This window comes from Salvelinus namaycush, chromosome 21, assembly GCF_016432855.1.
Source record: "Salvelinus namaycush isolate Seneca chromosome 21, SaNama_1.0, whole genome shotgun sequence".
In the NCBI taxonomy this organism is placed as follows: domain Eukaryota; kingdom Metazoa; phylum Chordata; class Actinopteri; order Salmoniformes; family Salmonidae; genus Salvelinus; species Salvelinus namaycush.
In genome coordinates this window covers 32,536,518-32,557,590 of record NC_052327.1, presented here as the reverse complement: position 1 = coordinate 32,557,590, position 21,073 = coordinate 32,536,518, and the positions used below count along the sequence as shown (strand labels likewise).

General features: G+C 45.2%; 2 protein-coding genes across 4 annotated transcripts; one reads left to right on the top strand and one right to left on the bottom strand.

The window, feature by feature from the left end:
* Positions 1-367: 367 nt before the first annotated feature.
* On the bottom strand, positions 368-4,227 carry LOC120066699 (glycine cleavage system H protein, mitochondrial-like). Its single transcript, XM_039018148.1, has 5 exons — positions 4,039-4,227; positions 3,747-3,826; positions 3,112-3,175; positions 2,849-2,980; positions 368-1,394 (listed from the first exon to the last, which is right to left on the bottom strand). Exons 1-5 carry the CDS (start codon positions 4,187-4,189, stop codon positions 1,297-1,299), a joined length of 525 nt encoding a protein of 174 aa, XP_038874076.1. The 5' UTR covers positions 4,190-4,227; the 3' UTR covers positions 368-1,296.
* Positions 4,228-5,846: 1,619 nt separating this feature from the next.
* Positions 5,847-19,878, top strand: LOC120066698 (inosine-5'-monophosphate dehydrogenase 1a). Of its 3 annotated transcripts, XM_039018147.1 has the most exons (15): positions 5,847-5,905; positions 14,635-14,733; positions 15,585-15,633; positions 16,295-16,396; positions 16,635-16,709; positions 16,900-17,106; positions 17,253-17,340; positions 17,441-17,640; positions 17,733-17,823; positions 17,960-18,055; positions 18,206-18,349; positions 18,481-18,625; positions 18,764-18,907; positions 19,016-19,099; positions 19,857-19,878. In XM_039018147.1, the coding sequence occupies exons 2-15, from the start codon at positions 14,636-14,638 to the stop codon at positions 19,876-19,878; spliced, it is 1,545 nt and encodes a 514-aa protein (XP_038874075.1). In that variant the 5' UTR covers positions 5,847-5,905; position 14,635. The 3 variants fall into 3 exon arrangements, with proteins under 3 accessions (XP_038874075.1, XP_038874071.1, XP_038874074.1); XM_039018143.1 differs by lacking the exon at positions 5,847-5,905 and having other exon boundaries at positions 14,636-14,733; positions 16,635-16,694; XM_039018146.1 differs by lacking the exons at positions 5,847-5,905; positions 16,635-16,709 and having other exon boundaries at positions 14,636-14,733.
* Positions 19,879-21,073: the final 1,195 nt, after the last annotated feature.

Below are 21,073 nucleotides of genomic sequence, written 5' to 3'. Positions count from 1 at the left end.
AACACAAACTCCTCTGAATCTGAGGTGTGGGGGGGGCTGCCTTAATCGACATCCATGTCATCGGTGTGGGACCAGTGTGGTTAGTCTGTGTAACAAGGAAAAACTGTTGTTTACATTTTAGTCCTTTACCAGTCATAATTCAGTAATGCAGGCTGAATCAACTGCAAGCACTGCTACTAGGTGTCATTGTGTTCAAGTGCAATATTTGTACTTAGGAATTCAAGCGAAAATATAATAAACATTAATGAAAGATACAATCTTTAAGTGCTGTCTTTCCAAAACTAGTATCAGAGGCTACACAGACATCTCAGTGAAAGTACTCAGGGGGGGATGAAGTGGACAGGACTTGCACTAAGTAAACACACAAGGAAGTGCAAGTCAAGTTTTATTTTTATGTAATCTTCATAGTGCCAGTACATGCTGTGCATACAGATGCACAACAACATACAGTAGAAACCAGCCTGCTCCAGATCCAAAGTGCTTTATTATTAGCCCTTCCCCCTCCCCTACCAGATGGACTGATCCAGACAGCTGTATTTGATAGTGCAATTCTGAGGACTATTTTTCCCAGTAGTGTTCAGTCTTGATGCTGCACTCATAACCAAGTGGGAAGGTGGTATTTACCACATACAACTGGGAAAAATCCACTTAAACCCCCCTACAACTCATAATTACTAGTGGGAAACTCGTCTATCATCCCATTTCTCAACGAGTTAAAAGCATGTGAATACATCCAACTGGTATTTACGATTTCACAACTGGTATAATTAACACCTTCTCACTTAATTATGAATGCAGCATAAGTTCCTCATCCCCTGTGCTTGGGGAAGGCTTTGAGTGGAAGACTGAGGATTAATCTTAAACAAGTATTTTCCTCAATTCTTTTGTGTACTTTACTCCTCAAAACATCAAAATGAAACCCTCTAATGTTTTAAGGAGGTGGAGAAAGGACACAAGGAATCAAGGATAAGACTTGAGATTCAGCCAGAGAATGCATCAGGACTCAAACAGTATCACTCTACATCAGCCATGTATAGTACATCATGCCACATGTGTAAGACATTTGCTCCCAGCATCCCCATTAAGTCATAGTCATTACCAGTACACTAAAGACTTAACATTCAGACCACAATAACACTGGCAAGTCAATATGGATGAGCTCTGCTGCTCCTCTGGCGTTTCTGGTGGTTTCCCGGTGTAGTGTCACATCTGACTCCCGGCACAACTGGTGCACTTCCTCTCTAGTAGGGATTGCTAGGCAGATGAGGGGGTGATAAGGGTTGCGTCTAGGCGGTGCTAGTCTTCTATGGATCTGATGTATCTCTCATAAGCCTTCTCATCCATCAGAGCATCCAGCTCCTTAGGGTTAGCAATGGTCATCTTCATCAGCCATCCTGTCCCAGCAAGGATTAGAAGTCAGAGGTGAGCCTAGTCACAGGCCTTGTTTGAATATTATTTCTAAAATAATCACTGATATGTGTATTTGTGTGTGTGTCAAGAATGCGTGTAGACTAGTGTATGCATATAGAGTGAGCTCAAAGTATTAGGACGGTGACAATTTTGTTTTGGCTCTGTAATCCAGCAATTTGGATTTGAAATGATACAACTACTATGAGGTTAAACTGCAGACTGTCAGCTTTAATTTGAGTTTTTTTTCATCCAACACCTCATTTGGCCACCTTTCCTTCCAGTTCTCTGCTGCCAGTGACCTGCCAGTGAATTGCAAAAATCGCTGAAGTTGGAGACTTATTTCCCTCACCAACTTTAAACATCAACTATCTGAGCAGCTAACCGATCGCTGCAGCTGTACATAGTCCATCTGTAAATAGTCCACCCAATCTACCTACCTCATCCCCATACTGTTTTTATTTTATTTACTTTTCTGCTCTTTTGCACACCAGTATCTCTACTTGCACATCATCATCTGCTCATTTATCACTCCAGTGTTAATCTGCTAAATTGTAATTATTCGCTCCTATGGCCTATTTATTGCCTACCTCCTCATGCATTTTGCACACACTGTATATAGACTTTCTTTTTTCTACTGTGTCATTGACTTGTTTATTGTGTCATTGACTTGTTTATTGTTTACTCCATGCGTAACTCTGTGTTGTTGTCTGTGTCACACTGCTTTGCTTTATCTTGGCCAGGTCGCAGTTGCAAATGAGAACTTGTTCTCAACTAGCCTACCTGGTTAAATAAAGGTGAAAAAAAACATTTAAAAAAAATCCATATTGGTAGACCGTTTGGAAATTACTTAACTTTTTGTACACAGCCCCCCCCCCCCATTTTAGGGGACCAAAAGTACTGGGACAAATTCACCTATGTGTATTAAAGTAGTCAAAAGTTAAGTATTTGGTCCTATATTCATAACACGCAATGACTACATCAAGCTTGTGACTACAAATTTCTTGGATGCATTTGTTGTTTGTTTTGGTTGTGTTTGAGATTATTTTGTGCCCAATAGAAATTAATGGTAAATAAGTCATTTTGGAGTGACTTTTATTGTAAATAAGAATATGTTTCTAAACTCTCCTACATTAATGTGGATGCTACCATGATTACGGATAATCCTGAATGAATTGTGAATAATAAGTGAGAAAGCTACAGAAGCACAAATTTCTTGTATATTTGTGCGTCTAACAAATGCTGTCATTTCTAAACAGTTCACCCGATATGGATGAAAATACCCTCAAATTAAAATGGACAGTCTGCACTCTAACCTCAGTCATTGTATCATTTCAAATTCAAAGTTATGGAGTACAGAGCCAAAACAGCAAAAAAATGTGTCACTGTCCCAATACTTTTGGAGCTCACTGTATGTCTGCGGACGGGTGTGTGTGCTCACCGTCTTTGTAGCAGGACTTGTTGACGAGGCCGGGGTTGTCTGCCAGGAGTGTGTTGACCTCTGTGACTTCCCCGGTTAGAGGAGAGTACAGCTCACTGGCTGCCTTCACACTCTCCAATGCTCCAAATTCATCTAAAAAGAGGACAGCGATATGCCAGGTCATGAACAGGTCTTGAGGAAGGCAAGATTTACTAGTATAACCCAAGATGACCAGCGTCATGTTACCATCCACACAAGTCTGTAGGGTAGTAACTGCTGCTTACCAGTCTGTGCCAGCTGTGTGCCAACCTCTGGTAGTCCACAGTACACCACATCTCCTAGAGCCTCCTGCAGGACACAGATTTAGATTTGACCAATTAAATGAGATGTGTCAGTCCCAACAACACTGATGATCCATGATGTGTTGGAAGCGCCACAACATATACTAACAGTGGGTTGGTAAGAAGACCACAGGTCCCAATGGGGCTCTTAAAGAGATTCTCCGGTATTTGTGTATACTTTTTAGCCAGTAGTTCTGAAATTAGCACTCACAAGACAAAAGTGGTCCACGAAAATTGCATACTAGGTCACGTATGTGCAACACATCATTGCTCCCTCTCTGCTGTGTCCACCCTGCAAACTCATTGGATAACGCTGGGCAGGCCTTTTGTTAGTTGTCACTCAACTGCGAGGGGCTGAAGCTCATTGGCTACAACTCTAATTGCTAGGGGTTGTAGTGAAAATGGCATGGCACAGATTCAAGAAAAGTCACTTTCATGGCTAATTGAAGTAAGACTCATTTTGCATGTATGAACTACACATTGACACATCCAGCCCAAAGCAGGTTTAAATAATTTTTGTCACTCTACCGAAACATGTCTTTAAGAACCAGTGGTAGCATGCCTCGAGAACAACCCACCTGAGCAAATTTGCTGATGCCAACCGTCCCTACCTCTCCCTCTACTCGTATCCATTCGTGTTTGTCTGTGAATTTAAGAGCTGTGGAATTCAGGTGAAAATTGCAATTAGTTCGAGTAGTTACACATAAGTTGACAAAACCTAAAAACAGTTTAGTCTACTTCTAATCTACAATCTTAGCTAACTAGCTACGTTATGTCCGTGCTATGCAAAACAAGAACGTCCTTGTTATGAACTAGCTAACGTTAGCGTGTTAGCTAGCCACCTGTGTTGCGAGGTCCACAACCAAGTACCTGATGAGAGTCGGGTGGTAGTGAACAGAGTCCGTAGTACATATGCCCTTGATACCAGCCGAGAGGGAGTTAGCTGTGCCGAACTGTAGAGAACGGGCATGGCAGAGGTAAAGTTGGAAGACAAGCAACGTATCATTACACACGTAGCCATTTTCGTCGCGTCTTTACAACTGCAGTGGCTGTCACGTTTATTAGACGTCATCATCACGGATGCCACTTGGGGCGCGTTCAGCAGGGCACAAAGTGGTGGAAGTTCGGATACAAATGTACTTGTGGCGTTCCATTGTGTTATGTAAGAAAATGCATGTTTGTATTACATGTAGAATACAGATCATCCACAGAGTAAAATATGAATACTTTTTTTTTTTCAATATGGTCAATGGGATTAGAGGAGAGAGGCTACTGGAGAAAGAAAGAGAATGGGAGAGAAAGAGACTGTAAGTGAGAATTAAATAGGCTTTGCTGGTCCAATCCCTCAGCAACTGTCACAAGCACTAACCATCTGCAGATGATGTTCCTGAAAATGCCCCAAGCAACCCAGTCACTCTCCCCTCAGTCAATGGTTTCAGCAGAGCACAGAGTTACATTTAGGTAACCTGCCTACAAAATACAGTCTGAGACTGATAACACACACCCCTCACCATGGAGATACTGGGAAAGTGTGTTTTACAGCTCTCCACCCCCAACCCTTCCCTCCGCCCCTTCTCTATCACTGAACTCTCACTCCCTCTCTCATCTCTCCCTCCAGCCAGTTGCCCCTCCTGCTTTAATTCCTCCAATCCTCTTTGTAGGACTGACGTCTACTACTGTCACAAACAGAGCTAAGCCAGGAGAGGAGGAAAAATAGGCTGGTAGTCTCAGGAACAAACTCCTCTCACATTTCCACTAGCTCAGCTCTCAAAGCTCTCCAGGCCTTAGGGGGGCTGATCTACCCTCCCAGCTCCCTCTCCCTTTTGGGACTCACCACCCTGCCTGAGACCGAAGGACATCCAGGGGACACTCACTCAGCCTCACCCAGGACCTAGGATTTCAGCTCACTGCAACTGTATCCTCTTCAGAGGACTCCTGAGCCTGCAGCGTGACCCACCCTCCCTACTTCTGTCTAACGAAGAGAGAGGTAGTTCTCCATCTTTCTGTACATCAGTCTCAGGAACACCAGAGCTCCCACTTTTAGGCCTTATCTCCCATAGACTGTATCTGCAGAGAGACAGGAGAACACCCCAGAGACAGGAGGATTTAGAGGAGGGCTATTTAATTGACACACAGTTGTGAGACAGCAGCACTCGTGTCAGCAGTGTGTTAGAGAAAGAACACACTCTGGGGAAGTCTGTTCTAGTGGCGTTGGGTGTGCAGGTGTCTGTGATATGCCAGGTGTGTGTGAATGAGGCATTGTAATTGTAAGGCATTGAATGTGCATGTGAGACTTGATAGAGGCCTCAAGTGTGTCAGAGGCATTGGTTGTGTATGTGTGTGAGAGGTCAGTCAGGTTGTGTGTATGAGTGTGTGTGTGAAAGGGATCAGTCAGGTCTGTGTGTGTGTGTGTGAAAGGGGTCAGTCAGGTCTGTGTGTGTGAGACGACAACCGTGGAGGCCTTAGCCCTGGATTTCTCAGAGATGGAGGGTCAAGGCTACGACCAGTTTGGTGAGCTTGAGCAAGACACCTACCAGATCGACTACCGCCGTATAGTTGGTGACACTGAGCCTGCCAGGCCGCGCCTCTCGCCCCGTGAAGGGGAACACACACACCCCAACTCCAACCCTCGTGGAGCCTACACGCACACCAACCCTCACGGCCACGGCCACGGGCACGAGACGGCCGCACAGAGATACAGTGCCACACGCATCCAAGCCGGATACGAACCTGAAAGGTGAGCCAGACACACACGCACACAGGTAACAAACAAAACTAGTCAGCCTATACCATTCGTCATCATCTAAACTCCAATTGCTCTAACCATCAGTCAACAACTAGGTCCTAGCTCGGTCCCAGGTGCCAGACCCCACTGGCCTAGTGAATTACTGGCTTTCATCTACATTAACGAACTACCAAACATCCATCTGCCAGTCAAGGTGTTTTCATTGACGTTGTCAGTGAGCTTTATAAATCCCAGTTAGCTGCTATCAGGAGACAGTGACGTAACTAAAGCCTCTTACCTGCTGCTTGACCGTCACACAGAGTGAAAGACTTTCCGTTGACAGGGTTATAGAGTCTGTAGGTTCATCAACATTTCCAGATTACAGAGCCAAGCTATTTATCTAATTGAAAGGTAAACAACCACACTGAAGGTAAATTAGTGTTGTTTTGATGTTATCCCCTATCCATTCATATCATTAGGTGCTGTAGAAAGACAACTACGTACAGTACTGTCGTGGTCAAAAGTTTTGAGAATGACACAAATATTAATTTTCACAAAGTCACAAAGTCTGCTGCCTGCCTGCATGTGATGGCAATTTGCATATACTCCAGAATGTTATGAAGAGTGATCAGATGAATTGCAATTAATTGCAAAGTCCCTCTTTGCCATGCAAATTAACTGAATCCCCCAAAAACATTTCCACTGCATTTCAGCCCTGCCACAAAAGGACCAGCTGACATCATGTCAGTGACTCTCTCGTTAGCACAGGTGTGAGTGTTGATGAGGACAAGGCTGGAGATCACTCTGTCATGCTGATTGAGTTCGAATAACAGACTGGAAGCTTCAAAAGGAGGGTGGTGCTTGGAATCATTGTTCTTCCTCTGTCAACCATGGTTACCTGCAAGGAAACACGTGCCGTCATCATTGTTTTGCACAAAAAGGGCTTCAGTGGCCTCCATCATTCATTCATTCATTGCTGCCATTGCTGCCAGTAAGATTGCACCTAAATCAACCATTTATCGGATCATCAAGAACTTCAAGGAGAGCGGTTCAATTGTTGTGAAGAAGGCTTCAGGGTGCCCAAGAAAGTCCAGCAAGCGCCAGGACCGTCTCCTAAAGTTGATTCAGCTGCTGGATCGGTGCACCACCAGTACAGAGCTTGCTCAGGAATGGCAGCAGGCAGGTGTGAGTGCATCTGCACGCACAGTGAGGCAAAGACTTTTGGAGGATGGCCTGGTGTCAAGAAGGGCAGCAAAGAAGCCACTTCTCTCCAGGAAAAACATCAGGGACAGACTGATATTATGCAAAAGGTACAGGGATTGGACTGCTGAGGACTGGGGTAAAGTCATTTTCTCTGATGAATCCCCTTTCCGATTGTTTGGGGCATCTGGAAAAAGGCTTGTCCGGAAAGACAAGGTGAGCGCTACCATCAGCCCTGTGTCATGCCAACAGTAAAGCATCCTGAGACCATTCATGTGTGGAGTTGCTTCTCAGCCAAGGGAGTGGGCTCACTCACAATTTCCAGCATGATGGAGCACCTTGCCATAAGGCAAAAGTGATAACTAAGTGGCTCGGGGAACAAAACATCGATATTTTGGGTCCATAACCAGGAAACTCCCCAGACCTTAATCCCATTGAGAGCTTGTGGTCAATCCTCAAGAGGCGGTGGACAAACAAAAACCCACAAATTCTGACAAACTCTAAGCATTGATTATGCAAGAATGGGCTGCCATCAGTCAGGATGTGGCCCATAAGTTAATTGACAGCATGCCAGGGCAGATTGCAGAGGTCTTGAAAAAGAAGGGTCAACACTGCAAATATTGACTCTTTGCATCAACTTCATGAAATTGTCAATAAAAGCCTTTGACACTTATGAAATGCTTGTAAATATACTTCAGTATTCCATAGTAACATCTGACAAAAATATCTAAAGACACTGAAGCAGAAAACTTTGTGGAAATTAATATTTGTGTTATTCTCAAAACTTTTGGCCACAACTGTATATTCCCTTATATCACGTAAAAACAACAAACTGTGGATTACAGCAATACGTTCTCTCTGGATAACACGGTTTTAGGAGCATGTATTCTACTCAGGAGGTCTTTTGAATTTTCACTGACAGCCTTGCAGGTGAAACATGGAGATACAGTATTATGCATCATTAAATTTGTCTATATATTTAAAGCTGCAATATGAAGCTTTTAGGGCGACCCTACCAAATTCACATAGAAATGTTAGTTATAGATCTGTCATTCGCATTGAAAGAAAGTCTAAGAAGTGGTGGATCTGTTCTATGTACACTATTTCTATGCTTCCCGTTAAATTTATATTTTGCTTCTTTTGCTTTTGGTTTGTACACCAGCTTCAAACAGCTGAAAATACAATATTTGGGGTTATGGAAAATGTATTTCACAGCGGTTAAAATAGTACAATGATTCTCTACAGTTGCTTGTTTTGTCACGTAAACTGAAATTAGGCAAACTTTTAGAATTTTAGCAAACAGGAAATGGCAGAGCGATTTCTGCATAGTGCACCTTTAATCTGCAGGGTTAAAACTACAAATCCTGTATTAGAGTCTAGAAGAACTTTGACCATATATATGGTCAACTGGGTTCTGTCTATATACAGTACATTCGGAAAGTATTCAGACCCCTTGACTTTTCCCACATTTTGTTACGTTAAAGTCTTATTCTAAGATGTATTAAATAAATGTTTTTCCTCAATATACACACAGTACCTCATAATGACAAAGCGAACAGGTTCAAATGTATAAAAAAACAAAACAGAAATACCTTACTTTCATAGGTATTCAGACCCTTTGCTATGATATTTGAAACTGAGCTCAGGTGCATCCTGTTTCCATTGATCATCCTTGAGAGGTTTTTACAACTTGATTGGAGTCCACTTGTGGTAAATTCAATTGATTGAACATGATTTGGATATGCACACATTTGTCTATATAAGGTCCCACAGTTGACAGTGCATGTCAGAGCAAAAACCAAGCCATGCGGTCAAAGGAATTGACTGTAGAGCTCCGAGACAGGATTGTGTCGATGCACAGATCTGGGGAGGGGTACCAAAAATCTCTGCAGCATTGATGGTCCCCAAGAACACAGTGACCTCCATCATTCTTAAATGGAAGAAGTTTGGAACCACCAAGACTCTTTATAGAGCTGGTCACCCGGCCAAACTGAGCAATCGGGAAGAGAAGGGCCTTGGTCAGGGAGGTGTCCAAGAACCCGATGGTCACTCTGACAGAGCTCCAGAGGTCCTCTGTGGAGATGGGAGAACCTTCCAGAAGCTCAACCCTCTCTGCAGCACTCCACCAATCAGGACCTTATGGTAGAGTGGCCAGACGGAAGCCACTCCTCAGTAAAAGGCACATGACAGCCCACTTGGAGTTTGCCAAAAGGCAGCTAAAGGACTCTCAGACCATAAGAAACAAGGTTCTCTGGTCTGATGAAGCCAAGATTGAACTCTTTGGTCTGAATGCCAAGCGTCACGTCTGAAGGAAGCCTGGCACCATCCCTACAGTGAAGCATGGTGGTGGCAGCATCATGCTGTGGGAATGTTTTTCAAATCAAATCAAATCAAAATGTATTTGTCACATGCGCCGAATACAACAGGTGTAGACCTTACAGTGAAATGCTTACTTATAGGCTCTAACAAATAGTGCGGGAAAAAAGGTATGTGTGTGTGTGTGTGTGTGTGTGTGTGTGTGTGTGTGTGTGTGTGTGTGTGTGTGTGTGTGTGTGTGTGTGTGTGTGTGTGTGTGGGTAAGTAAAGAAATGAAACAACAGTAAAAAGACATTTGAAAATAACAGTAGCAAGGCTATATACAGACACCGGTTAGTCAGGTTTATTGAGGTAGTATATACATGTGGGTATGGTTAAAGTGACTATGCATATATGATGAACAGAGAGTAGCAGTAGCGTAAAAGGAGCGGTTTGCGGGTGGTGGGACACAATACAGATAGCCCGGTTAGCCAATGTGCGGGAGCACTGGTTGGTCGGACCAATTGAGGTAGTATGTACATGAATGTATAGTTAAAGTGACTATGCATATAAGATAAACAGAGAGTAGCAGCAGCGTAAAAGAGGGGTTGGGGGGTGCACACAATGCAAATAGTCCGGGTAACCATTTGGTTACCTGTTCAGGAGTCTTATGGCTTGGGGGTAAAAACTGTTGAGAAGCCTTTTTGTCCTAGACTTTGCACTCCGGTACCGCTTGCCATGCAGTATTAGAGAGAACAGTCTATGACTGGGGTGGCTGACAATTTTCAGGGCCTTCCTCTGACACCGCCTGGTGTAGAGGTCCTGGATGACAGGCAGCTTTGCCCCAGTGATGTACTGGGCCGTACGCACTACCCTCTGAAGTGCCTTGCGATCTGAGGCCGAGCAATTGCCGTACCAGGCAGTGATGCAACCGGTCAGGATGCTCTCGATGTTGCAGCTGTAGAACCTTTTGACGATCTCAGGACACATGCCAAATCTGTTTAGTTTCCTGATGGGGAATAGGCTTTGTCGTGCCCTTTTCACGACTGTCTTAGTGTGTTTGGACCATTCTAGTTTGTTGTTGATGTGGACACCAAGGAATTTGAAGCTCTCAACCTGCTCCACTACAGCCCCGTTGATGAGAATGGGGACGTGCTCGGTCCTCCTTTTCCTGTAGTCCACAATCATCTCCTTAGTCTTGGTTACGTTGAGGGATAGGTTGTTATTCTGGCACCACCCGGCCAGGTCTCTGACCTCCTCCCTATAGGCTGTCTCGTCGTTGTCGGTGATCAGGCTGTTGTGTCGGTGATCGACACTGTTGTGTCGTCGCAAACTTAATGATGGTGTTGGAGTCGTGCCTGGCCATGCAGTCGTGGGTGAACAGGGAGTACAGGAGGGGACTGAGCATGCACCCCTGGAGAGCTCCAGTGTTGAGGATCAGCGTGACAGATGTGTTGCTACCTACCCTCACCACCTGGGGGCGGCCCGTCAGTAAGTCCAGGATCCAGTTTCAGAGGGAGGTGTCAGTTGCAGACTGGGAGACTAGTCAGTATCGAGGGAAAGATGAAAGGAGCAAAGTGGTGAAAAACCTGCTCAGGACCTCGGACTGGGGCGATGGTTTACCTTCCAACAGGACAACGACCCTAAGCACACAGCCAAGACAACGCAGGAGTGGCTTCAGGACAAGTCTCTAAATGTCCTTGAGTAGCCCAGCCAGAGCCCAGACTTGAACCCGATCAAACATCTGGAGAGACCTGAAAATAGTTGTGCAGCGGTAATCCTCATCCAAACTTACAGAGCTTGAGTGGATCTGCAGAGAAGAATAGGAGAAACTCCCCAAATACAGTTGTGCCAAACTTGTAGCGTCATACCCAAGAAGACTCGAGGCTGTAATTGCTGCCAAGGTGCTTCAACAAAGTACTGAGTAAATACTTATGTAAATGTGACTTTTATTTTTTTAATTTTTGGGGGGCAATAATTCTAAAAATGTTTTTGCTTTGTCATTATGGGGTATTGTGTGTAGATTGATTAGGTGAAAAAACAATTTAATACATTTTAGAATAAAGCTATAAGGTAACAAAATACAGAAAAAGTCAAGGTGTCTGAATACCTTCCGAATTCACTGTGTGTGATATACACTGCTCAAAAAAATAAAGGGAACACTTAAACAACACAATGTAACTCCAAGTCAATCACACTTCTGTGAAATCAAACTGTCCACTTAGGAAGCAACACTGATTGACAATAAATTTCACATGCTGTTGTGCAAATGGAATAGACAACAGGTGGAAATTATAGGCAATTAGCAATACACCCCCAATAAAGGAGTGGTTCTGCAGGTGGTGACCACAGACCACTTCTCAGTTCCTATGCTTCCTGGCTGATGTTTTGGTCACTTTTGAATGCGGTGCTTTCACTCTAGTGGTAGCATGAGACGGAGTCTACAACCCACACAAGTGGCTCAGGTAGTGCAGCTCATCCAGGATGGCACATCAATGCGAGCTGTGAAAAGAAGGTTTGCTGTGTCTGTCAGCGTAGTGTCCAGAGCATGGAGGCGCTACCAGGAGACAGGCCAGTACATCAGGAGACGTGGAGGAGGCCGTAGGAGGGAAACAACCCAGCAGCAGGACCGCTACCTCCGCCTTTGTGCAAGGAGGAGCACTGCCAGAGCCCTGCAAAATGACCTCCAGCAGGCCACAAATGTGCATGTGTCTGCTCAAACGGTCAGAAACAGACTCCATGAGGGTGGTATGAGGGCCCGACGTCCACAGGTGGGGGTTGTGCTTACAGCCCAACACCGTGCAGGACGTTTGGCATTTGCCAGAGAACACCAAGATTGGCAAATTCGCCACTGGCGCCCTGTGCTCTTCACAGATGAAAGCAGGTTCACACTGAGCACATGTGACAGACGTGACAGAGTCTGGAGACGCCGTGGAGAACGTTCTGCTGCCTGCAACATCCTCCAGCATGACCAGTTTGGCGGTGGGTCAGTCATGGTGTGGGGTGGCATTTCTTTGGGGGGCCGCACAGCCCTCCATGTGCTCGCCAGAGGTAGCCTGACTGCCATTAGGTACCGAGATGAGATCAGACCCCTTGTGAGACCATATGCTGGTGCGGTTAGCCCTGGGTTCCTCCTAATGCAAGACAATGCTAGACCTCATGTGGCTGGAGTGTGTCAGCAGTTCCTGCAAGAGGAAGGCATTGATGCTATGGACTGGCCCGCCCGTTCCCCAGACCTGAATCCAATTGAGCACATCTGGGACATCATGTCTCGCTCCATCCACCAACGCCACGTTGCACCACAGACTGTCCAGGAGTTGGCGGATGCTTTAGTCCAGGTCTGGGAGGAGATGCCTCAGGAGACCATCCGCCACCTCATCAGGAGCATGCCCAGGCATTGTAGGGAGGTCATACAGGCACGTGGAGGCCACACACACTACTGAGCCTCATTTTGACTTGTTTTAAGGACATTACATCAAAGTTGGATCAGCCTGTAGTGTGGTTTTCCACTTTAATTTTGAGAGTCCAAATCCAGACCTCCATGGGTTGATAAATTTGATTTCCATTGATCATTTTTGTGTGATTTTGTTGTCAGCACATTAAACTATGTAAAGAAAAAAGTATTTAATAAGAATATTTCATTCATTCAGATCTAGGATGTGTTATTTTAGTGTTCCCTTTATTTTTTTGAGCAGTGTATATATAAACTCAGCAAAAAAAGAGATGTCCCATTTTCAGGACCCTGACTTTCAAAGATAATTCGTAAAAATACAAATAACTTCACAGATCTTCATTGTAAAGGGTTTAAACACTGTTTCCCATGCTTGTTCAATTAACCATAAATAATTAATGAACATGCCCCTGTGGAACGGTCGTTAAGACACTAACAGCTTCAAGACGGCAGGCAATTAAGGTCACAGTTATGGAAACTTAGGACACTAAAGAGGCCTTTCTACTGACTCCACTGAAAAACACCAAAAGAAAGATGCCTAGGGTCCCTGCTCATCTGCGTGAATGTGCCTTAGGCATGCTACAAGGAGGCATGAGGACTGCAGATGTGGCCAGGGCAATAAATTACAATGTCCGTACTGTGAGACGCATAAGACATCGCTACAGGGAGACAGGACGGACAGCTGATCGTCCTCGCAGTGGCAGACCACGTGTAACAACACCTGCACAGGATCGGTACATCCGAACATCACACCTGCGGGACAGGTACAGGATGGCAACAACAACTGCCCAAGTTACACCAGGAACGCACAATCCCTCCATCAGTGCTCAGACTGTCCGCAATAGGCTGAGAGAGGCTGAACTGAGGGCTTGTAGGCCTGTTGTAAGGCAGGTCCTCACCAGACATCACCGGCAACAACGTCGCCTATGGGCACAAACCCACCGTCGCTGGACCAGACAGGACTGGCAAAAAGTGCTCTTCACTGACGAGTCACAGTTTTGTCTCATCAGGGGTGATGGTCAGATCGTTTATCGTCGAAGGAATGAGCGTTACACCGAGGCCTGTACTCTGGAGAAAAATCGATTTGGAGGTGGAGGGTGCGTCATGGTCTGGGGCGGTGTGTCACAGCATCATCGGTCTGAGCTTGTTGTCATTGCAGGCAATCTCAACGCTGTGCGTTAGAGGGAAGACATCCTCCTCCCTCATGTGGTACCCTTCCTGCAGGCTCATCCTGACATGACCCTCCAGCATGACAATGCCACCAGCCATACTGCTCGTTCTGTGCGTGATTTCCTGCAAGACAGGAATGTCAGTGTTCTGCCATGGCCAGCGAAGAGCCCGGATCTCAATCCCATTGAGCATGTCTGGGACCTGTTGGATTGGAGGGTGAGGGCTAGGGCCATTCCCCCCAGAAATGTCAGCGAACTTGCAGGTGCCTTGGTGGAAGAGTGGGGTAACATCTCACAGCAAGAACTGGCAAATCTGGTGCAGTCCATGAGGAGGAGATGCACTGCAGTACTTAATGCAGCTGGTGGCCACACAAGATACTGACTGTTACTTTTGATTTTCACCCCCCTCCTTTGTTCAGGGACACATTATTCCATTTCTGTTAGTCACATGTCTGTGGAACTTGTTCAGTTTATGTCTCAGTTGTTGAATCTTATGTTCATACAAATATTTACACATGTTAAGTTTGCTGAAAATATACGCAGTTGACAGTGAGAGGACGTTTCTTTTTTTGCTGAGTTTATTATACACACATGTACAGTATATATACTGTGTGTGTGTGTTCCAGCATGGCTGACTACCTGATCAGTGGAGGGACAGGGTACGTGCCTGAAGATGGACTGACGGCTCAGCAGCTCTTCTCTATCGGGGATGGACTCACATACAAGTAAGAATTTTTTAAATACATTCTACCAGACTTAGAGAGGAGCATTTCCAATGATCTTGATTGAAATTCCTGAAATGTTTCCAATTGAAAGTGTATGACAGAGAGTGACTCAGCCTGGTCTTATAGATCAGCATAGTAAACATACAGTACATCCGGGACACTCAAATTAGTATGACATGTAGTAGGCCTAGTTCTGATACTAGTAGACATGTGCTCCTCCACCTAAATTTGAAACATCTCATAGATGGCTGAATATGTGCGGATATGGCTGGTGTATTATCTTAATGACCACACTAATGTATCATAGATATAACAAATCCTCTCTCAGCAGAGACACACTTCGACCTTTCGTTCAGTAAGACCTTATAAGTGTTAGTGTGATACTGACAGAGTAAAAACACTCATTGACTGCTGTGATGTTATGGTCAGACCAGACCAGTAGAATAATCATCATTATGCAGCCTTACATAAGAGGAATTTGTTTATTTTCAAATTAGAATGAGTATATTAGGCTTGTGTTATCAGTCCTAATGGAGATTTATACAGAGAGAACATCATATCCTCACATCTAGTACAGTGGGAGGATTAGAAAGAGGCTTTATTTCCAGTCTGTGTGAGAGTGTGTGATATGCAAAGTGGTTGAGGGTGTAGGGATGTGACTCTGTGCTGGCCAGGGGTCAAGGGACTGGTGCTGGGACGCAAGGAGTGGGAAGTATTCACACAACAGTTCCCTCACTGTTTGGCAGAATGATGTGTATCCACCTTTCAGGACAACATGATATGTCAGTAATCGTAGACCACACAATATTCTCTCTCTGTTAATTTTTTTTGTCCCTCTCCCCCCTCTACAGTGATTTCCTGATTCTGCCTGGTTTCATAGACTTTATTTCTGATGAAGTGGTGAGTATCCAGTGTGTTTGGTTAACCTTTTCTTTGCTAATTAACAACAGAAGCTACAGTATCATAGCCATACTACTGCTTTAGTCGACTACATAGCTGTTTTCTGGCATATGATGTCATACCCATACATACACAGCCCAGTATAGCCCTGTGTGTGTATGCAGCCACTCCTCTCCTGTGGTCCTCTCTGCCTCCCTGAGGAGGACAGGAGGCTGCTTTATGTACCTCTCAGTTGAATAGCGTGTGTACACACACACACACACTCTCTCAGCTGGTAACAAAGCCAGCCAGACCACTTCACTCCACAACAACACTGAGAATAGCAACACCAGTCCCTCATGGCTGAGAGTCAGAGTCATGCCCGGTGTAATTGCTTTAGTAGGCTACAGGTGCTTGTGTTTTTAGCTTGTTTGTTCTCTACTGGCAGAAGGGTATGTCTCCTGTTGTACATCATGACAGTACATACAGGACTGAGCAGGGACAGCTGGCATCCATGCTGCCACCTAATGGCAATGAGGAGGTATTGCATGTTCAGATTGGTCTTGCCTTACAGTCACAGGTATTTGGTGACAGGGTGTCATTATTTATGTAGTTAAGTTTTTCTTCTCAGATCACTGTAATGTGATAATTATCTATTTCCTCCTCTACTTCCTGTTTCTAGGACCTGACCTCAGCTCTGACCAGGAAGATCACCCTGAAGACTCCTATCATCTCATCTCCCATGGATACGGTCACTGAGTCCTCCATGGCCATTGCTATGGCTGTGAGTATAGAGCCACTCCTCATCTCCTCAGCCAGCCAACAGCAATAAGACAAGACCACAAATCTGTTATAGAACTTAATTTACTAGTGGTATTTTTGGTTGTGGTAATGAGTTTTTATGTATTTCCATAAATAAAAATAAAATATTTATTGTAATACATGGACTCTGGTTGACGCATATTGAAGTCTGATTGGATTGTTCGGCTAACCCTGATTGGTCAGTGCTCTGGGTGTTATAGCTCATGGGCGGGATCGGGATCATGCACCATAACTGTACTCCAGAGTTCCAGGCCAACGAGGTCCGCTTGGTTAAGGTAAGATGGTGGCTAGCTGTTGGACAACATGATGATATACAGTATATTGATAGACCGTTACATCAACAGTATAAAGTCTCATGTCACAACGTCATTTGACAATGTAACAGTACATGAATACACTTAAACTTGCTTGTTTAATAAATACAAAAGTACATTCGTTGAATGATGTTTATTTATTTGTGGTCAGAAATTTGAGCAGGGTTTCATCACAGACCCAGTGGTGATGAGTCCTCGCCACACAGTGGGAGACGTATTCGAAGCAAAGGTCCGCCACGGCTTCTCTGGCATCCCTGTCACCGAGACGGGCAAGATGGGCAGCAAGCTGGTGGGCATCGTCACCTCCCGAGACATTGACTTCCTCTCAGAGAAAGACCATGACAGACCCCTGGAAGAGGTGTGTGTGGATGACATGTTTGTTTGTACATGTCTAATATATTGACAATATATTATCAAAACATATATTGTAAACTGGATGAGTCTATTTCTTGTAGAATTGAATACTATTCCTGTGAGGTTTACATGAATGGCTGATTCTTGCAGGCTATGACAAAGAGGGAAGATTTAGTGGTTGCACCAGCTGGCGTCACACTGAAAGAGGCCAACGACATCCTGCAGCGCAGCAAGAAAGGTACTGTATGGTAGTGACACAAAATTTCCTACAGTGACACTTTAGTTAGAGAGGACATGAGAAAAGATCAATCTTTGTTTGGAACTTCTGTCTCTCTCAGGTAAACTGCCCATAGTGAATGACAGTGATGAGCTAGTTGCCATCATCGCCAGGACAGACCTGAAGAAGAACCGAGACTACCCACTTGCCTCTAAAGACTCCAGGAAACAGCTGCTGTGTGGAGCGGCCATCGGAACCAGAGAGGAGGACAAATGCAGACTGGACCTGCTGATGCAGGCTGGGGTTGACGTGGTAGTGCTGGTGGGTCTGGGGAAGAGGTTGAGTTGTTTCTATTGTATTTTTGGTTACTTGTCTTATCTTTGGGTTCCGCTCCTCTCTGTTTACTGCTGTAGGACTCCTCCCAGGGGAACTCTGTCTATCAGATCAACATGATCAACTACATCAAACAGAAATACCCTGAACTACAGGTGGTGGGAGGAAACGGTGAGTCTCCTCTACCTTCTCTAGCAATGTCTCTTTCATGTTAATCTCACACATTTTCTTTCTTTCTTCCCCATTCTCAATTTACATTCTCTCTCTGTATCTCTGTATCTCTGTCTCTCTCGCTATGTGTGTGTAGTGGTGACTGCAGCCCAGGCTAAGAATCTGATCGATGCGGGTGTGGACGCTCTGAGGGTGGGGATGGGCTGCGGCTCCATCTGCATCACCCAGGAAGGTAACGAGAGACCGGGGAGGAACAGCAAATGAGGAGGGAGGAGAGTGTACAGTTTGCCAAATGTTTAGGGAAAAAGACAAACTATTTGTTGTCAAATTGCTGACATGTTGCTGACATGTTGCTTTGTGTTGTGTTTGTATTGTGTGCCAGTGATGGCGTGTGGGCGTCCCCAGGGCACATCAGTGTACAAGGTGGCAGAGTACGCCAGGCGCTTCGGTGTGCCCGTCATCGCAGACGGAGGCATCCAGACCGTTGGACATGTGGTAAAAGCTCTCGCTCTTGGGGCATCCACAGGTGTGTATTTGTGTGTGTGTTGAATCCACCGAGCATTATTATTAGCCTTTTCCCACAAACAGGAAAATGTACACCATACTATCGATGGTCTGACTTTTACCTCCTTCCACCTCTGACTTCTGTGCCCTCAGTGATGATGGGGTCATTGCTCGCAGCAACCACAGAGGCCCCGGGGGAGTATTTCTTCTCAGATGGCGTGCGGCTGAAGAAGTACCGCGGGATGGGCTCCCTGGACGCCATGGAGAAGAACAGCAGCAGCCAGAAACGCTACTTCAGGTAAAGAGAGAGACACGGTGTGTCTTGTGTATTTCCAGTAATAGGGCAAAGGCCAGAGGTGTGAGGGGGAGAAGGTGTGTGTGTATGTTGTCTATTTGCAGTGATAGGGATATTGTGATTGTGTGTTTAACTCGACAGTGAGGGGGACAAGGTGAAGGTGGCTCAGGGTGTGTCAGGGTCGGTTCAGGATAAAGGTTCTATCCATAAGTTTGCCCCCTACCTCATCGCTGGCATACAACATGGCTGCCAAGACATCGGAGCCAAGAGCCTCTGCATACTGCGGTAAGTCTGAACAGATGTTAGACTGTGTTATTGTATTCCACTTTGATATGATCCGTGTCTCTTTGTTCCATTGTTGTGATAGAATTGTATTGTTGTATGTTATTTCAGGTCCATGATGTACTCTGGGGAGCTGAAGTTTGAGAAGAGGACCATGTCAGCTCAGGTTGAGGGGGGAGTACACGGGCTCCACTCGTAAGTCTGCCCCTGCCTGGCTCTGGCATTGTTTACACATCCTGTCCTGTGGTATTCGTTGTAGATCCTGTGCTCCTCTCCTCTGTGATTGACTAACCTGTCCTGTTGTGTCCCATGTTCTGTGTCCGATGTCCTTTATCTCTGGCCTGGGTGGTAGCGTGTGAGTGAGTGTGTTTGTCCTCACCAGTGGCGTCCATATCTCCTTTACTATATGTTGTTTAGGAGTTGCTACTTAAACTGGGGATTGGCAGTCATACCATACGAGGTCCATTGTGGGTGCAGGCTTTCGCTCCAACCAAAGCAGTAACAGCAGATGCAAGTAATTCACTTTTGACTATGATTGGTTGATTTATTGTTTTGGATGTGTCACGGCTTTAGCTGGGGAAGAATCCTGCACCCACTCTGACCCTTTGTGGATAGAATTGCCTACCCCTGAGCTAAACAGTAGCACTGAAGCAAGCTAAACGTCACAATGTCTGCCTTCTCTCTTTCTCTGACTCATGCTCTCATCATAGATATTCTTTTGTGCCATGTAAGTACATTCTCCCTGTGCTCACAACTCTAACTCTTTTCCTACTGCAATTTTCTCTGTTGGTCCCTTTTTGTTTTCAGGAAGACCCAAAAGTCGAGGTCATGACTTTTTAAAGCCCTACCAATTTCTTAAAACCCTCAATCTAGTTTATGTAGTGTAATATGAGTTTCAATTAAGCTTGACTTGTATTCCTGACAGTTGTCTCTGTGTGTTGTCTTCCTGTAGTTATGAGAAGCGGCTATACTGAGGGAGGAGGGAGAGTGAGCTCACGAGCAGCACCCAGTGTACCCTCACCAGCAGCCACCAGGCACAACGGATACATGTGACCTACCTACAACCATTACTCAACCTCCACCCATGTTACCACATCTAACCTACCTACAACCATTACTCAACCTCCACCCAAGTTACCACATCTGACCTACCTACAACCATTACTCAACCTCCACCCATGTTACCACATCTAACCTACCTACAACCACTACTCAACCTCCACCCAAGTTACCACATCTGACCTACCTACAACCATTACTCAACCTCCACCCATGTTACCACATCTAACCTACCTACAACCACTACTCAACCTCCACCCAAGTTACCACATCTGACCTACCTACAACCATTACTCAACCTCCACCCATGTTACCACATCTAACCTACCTACAACCACTACTCAACCTCCACCCAAGTTACCACATCTGACCTACCTACAACCATTACTCAACCTCCACCCATGTTACCACATCTAACCTACCTACAACCACTACTCAACCTCCACCCAAGTTACCACATCTGACCTAACCATAGCTACTACTCAGTTCAACCATTACATAACCTTTTGGCTATACAAGGGAAGACCACTGGACTCCTCTCCTCTTGTCTCCCTCTACCTACTCTTTCTCTGTGTTGTGTAAGATGCTTTTGAGAGACCAAAGAGTCACCTCTGACCTATGACTTAATTGATGTTATGACATAAACCACAGGGACTAGGGACTAAGCTTCAATGGTCAGCTGTATTGGGTTATGGCACAGAGCCATCGGGCTGTATAAATTAAATCAAATTTTATTAGTCACATGCGCCAAATACAACAGGTGTAGGTAGACATTACAGTGAAATGCTTACATACGAGCCCCTAACCAACAGTGCAGTTTCAAAAATACGGATAAGAGATAAAAGGTACAAGTAATTAAAGAGCAGCAGTAAAAAAATAACAATATATACACGGGGGTGCCGGTACAGAGTCAATGTGCGGGAGCACCGGTTAGTTGAGGTAGTATGTTCATGGAGGTAGAGTTAATTAAAGTGACTATGCATAGATGAAAACAGAAAGTGGCAGTTGTGTGGAGGGGGGGGGGGGGGGGAAATGCAAATAGTCTGGGTTGCCATTTGACTAGATGTTCAGGAGTCTTCTGGCTTGGGGGTAGAAGCTGTTTAGAAGCCT

Bases quoted from the DNA above. Each gene is read 5' to 3' on its own strand.
- LOC120066698 (XM_039018147.1), top strand. From the start codon at position 14,636: ATGGCTGACTACCTGATCAGTGGAGGGACAGGGTACGTGCCTGAAGAT. The intron at 16,397-16,634 runs GTGAGTATAGAG...TGGGTGTTATAG, and splicing joins CCATGGCCATTGCTATGGCT to CTCATGGGCGGGATCGGGAT. The intron at 17,341-17,440 runs GTACTGTATGGT...TGTCTCTCTCAG, and splicing joins CCTGCAGCGCAGCAAGAAAG to GTAAACTGCCCATAGTGAAT.
- LOC120066699 (XM_039018148.1), bottom strand. From the start codon at position 4,189: ATGGCTACGTGTGTAATGATACGTTGCTTGTCTTCCAACTTTACCTCT. The intron at 3,827-4,038 runs GTACTTGGTTGT...TGAATTCCACAG, and splicing joins TACCACCCGACTCTCATCAG to CTCTTAAATTCACAGACAAA. The intron at 1,395-2,848 runs GTGAGCACACAC...TTGCTGGGACAG, and splicing joins CAAGTCCTGCTACAAAGACG to GATGGCTGATGAAGATGACC.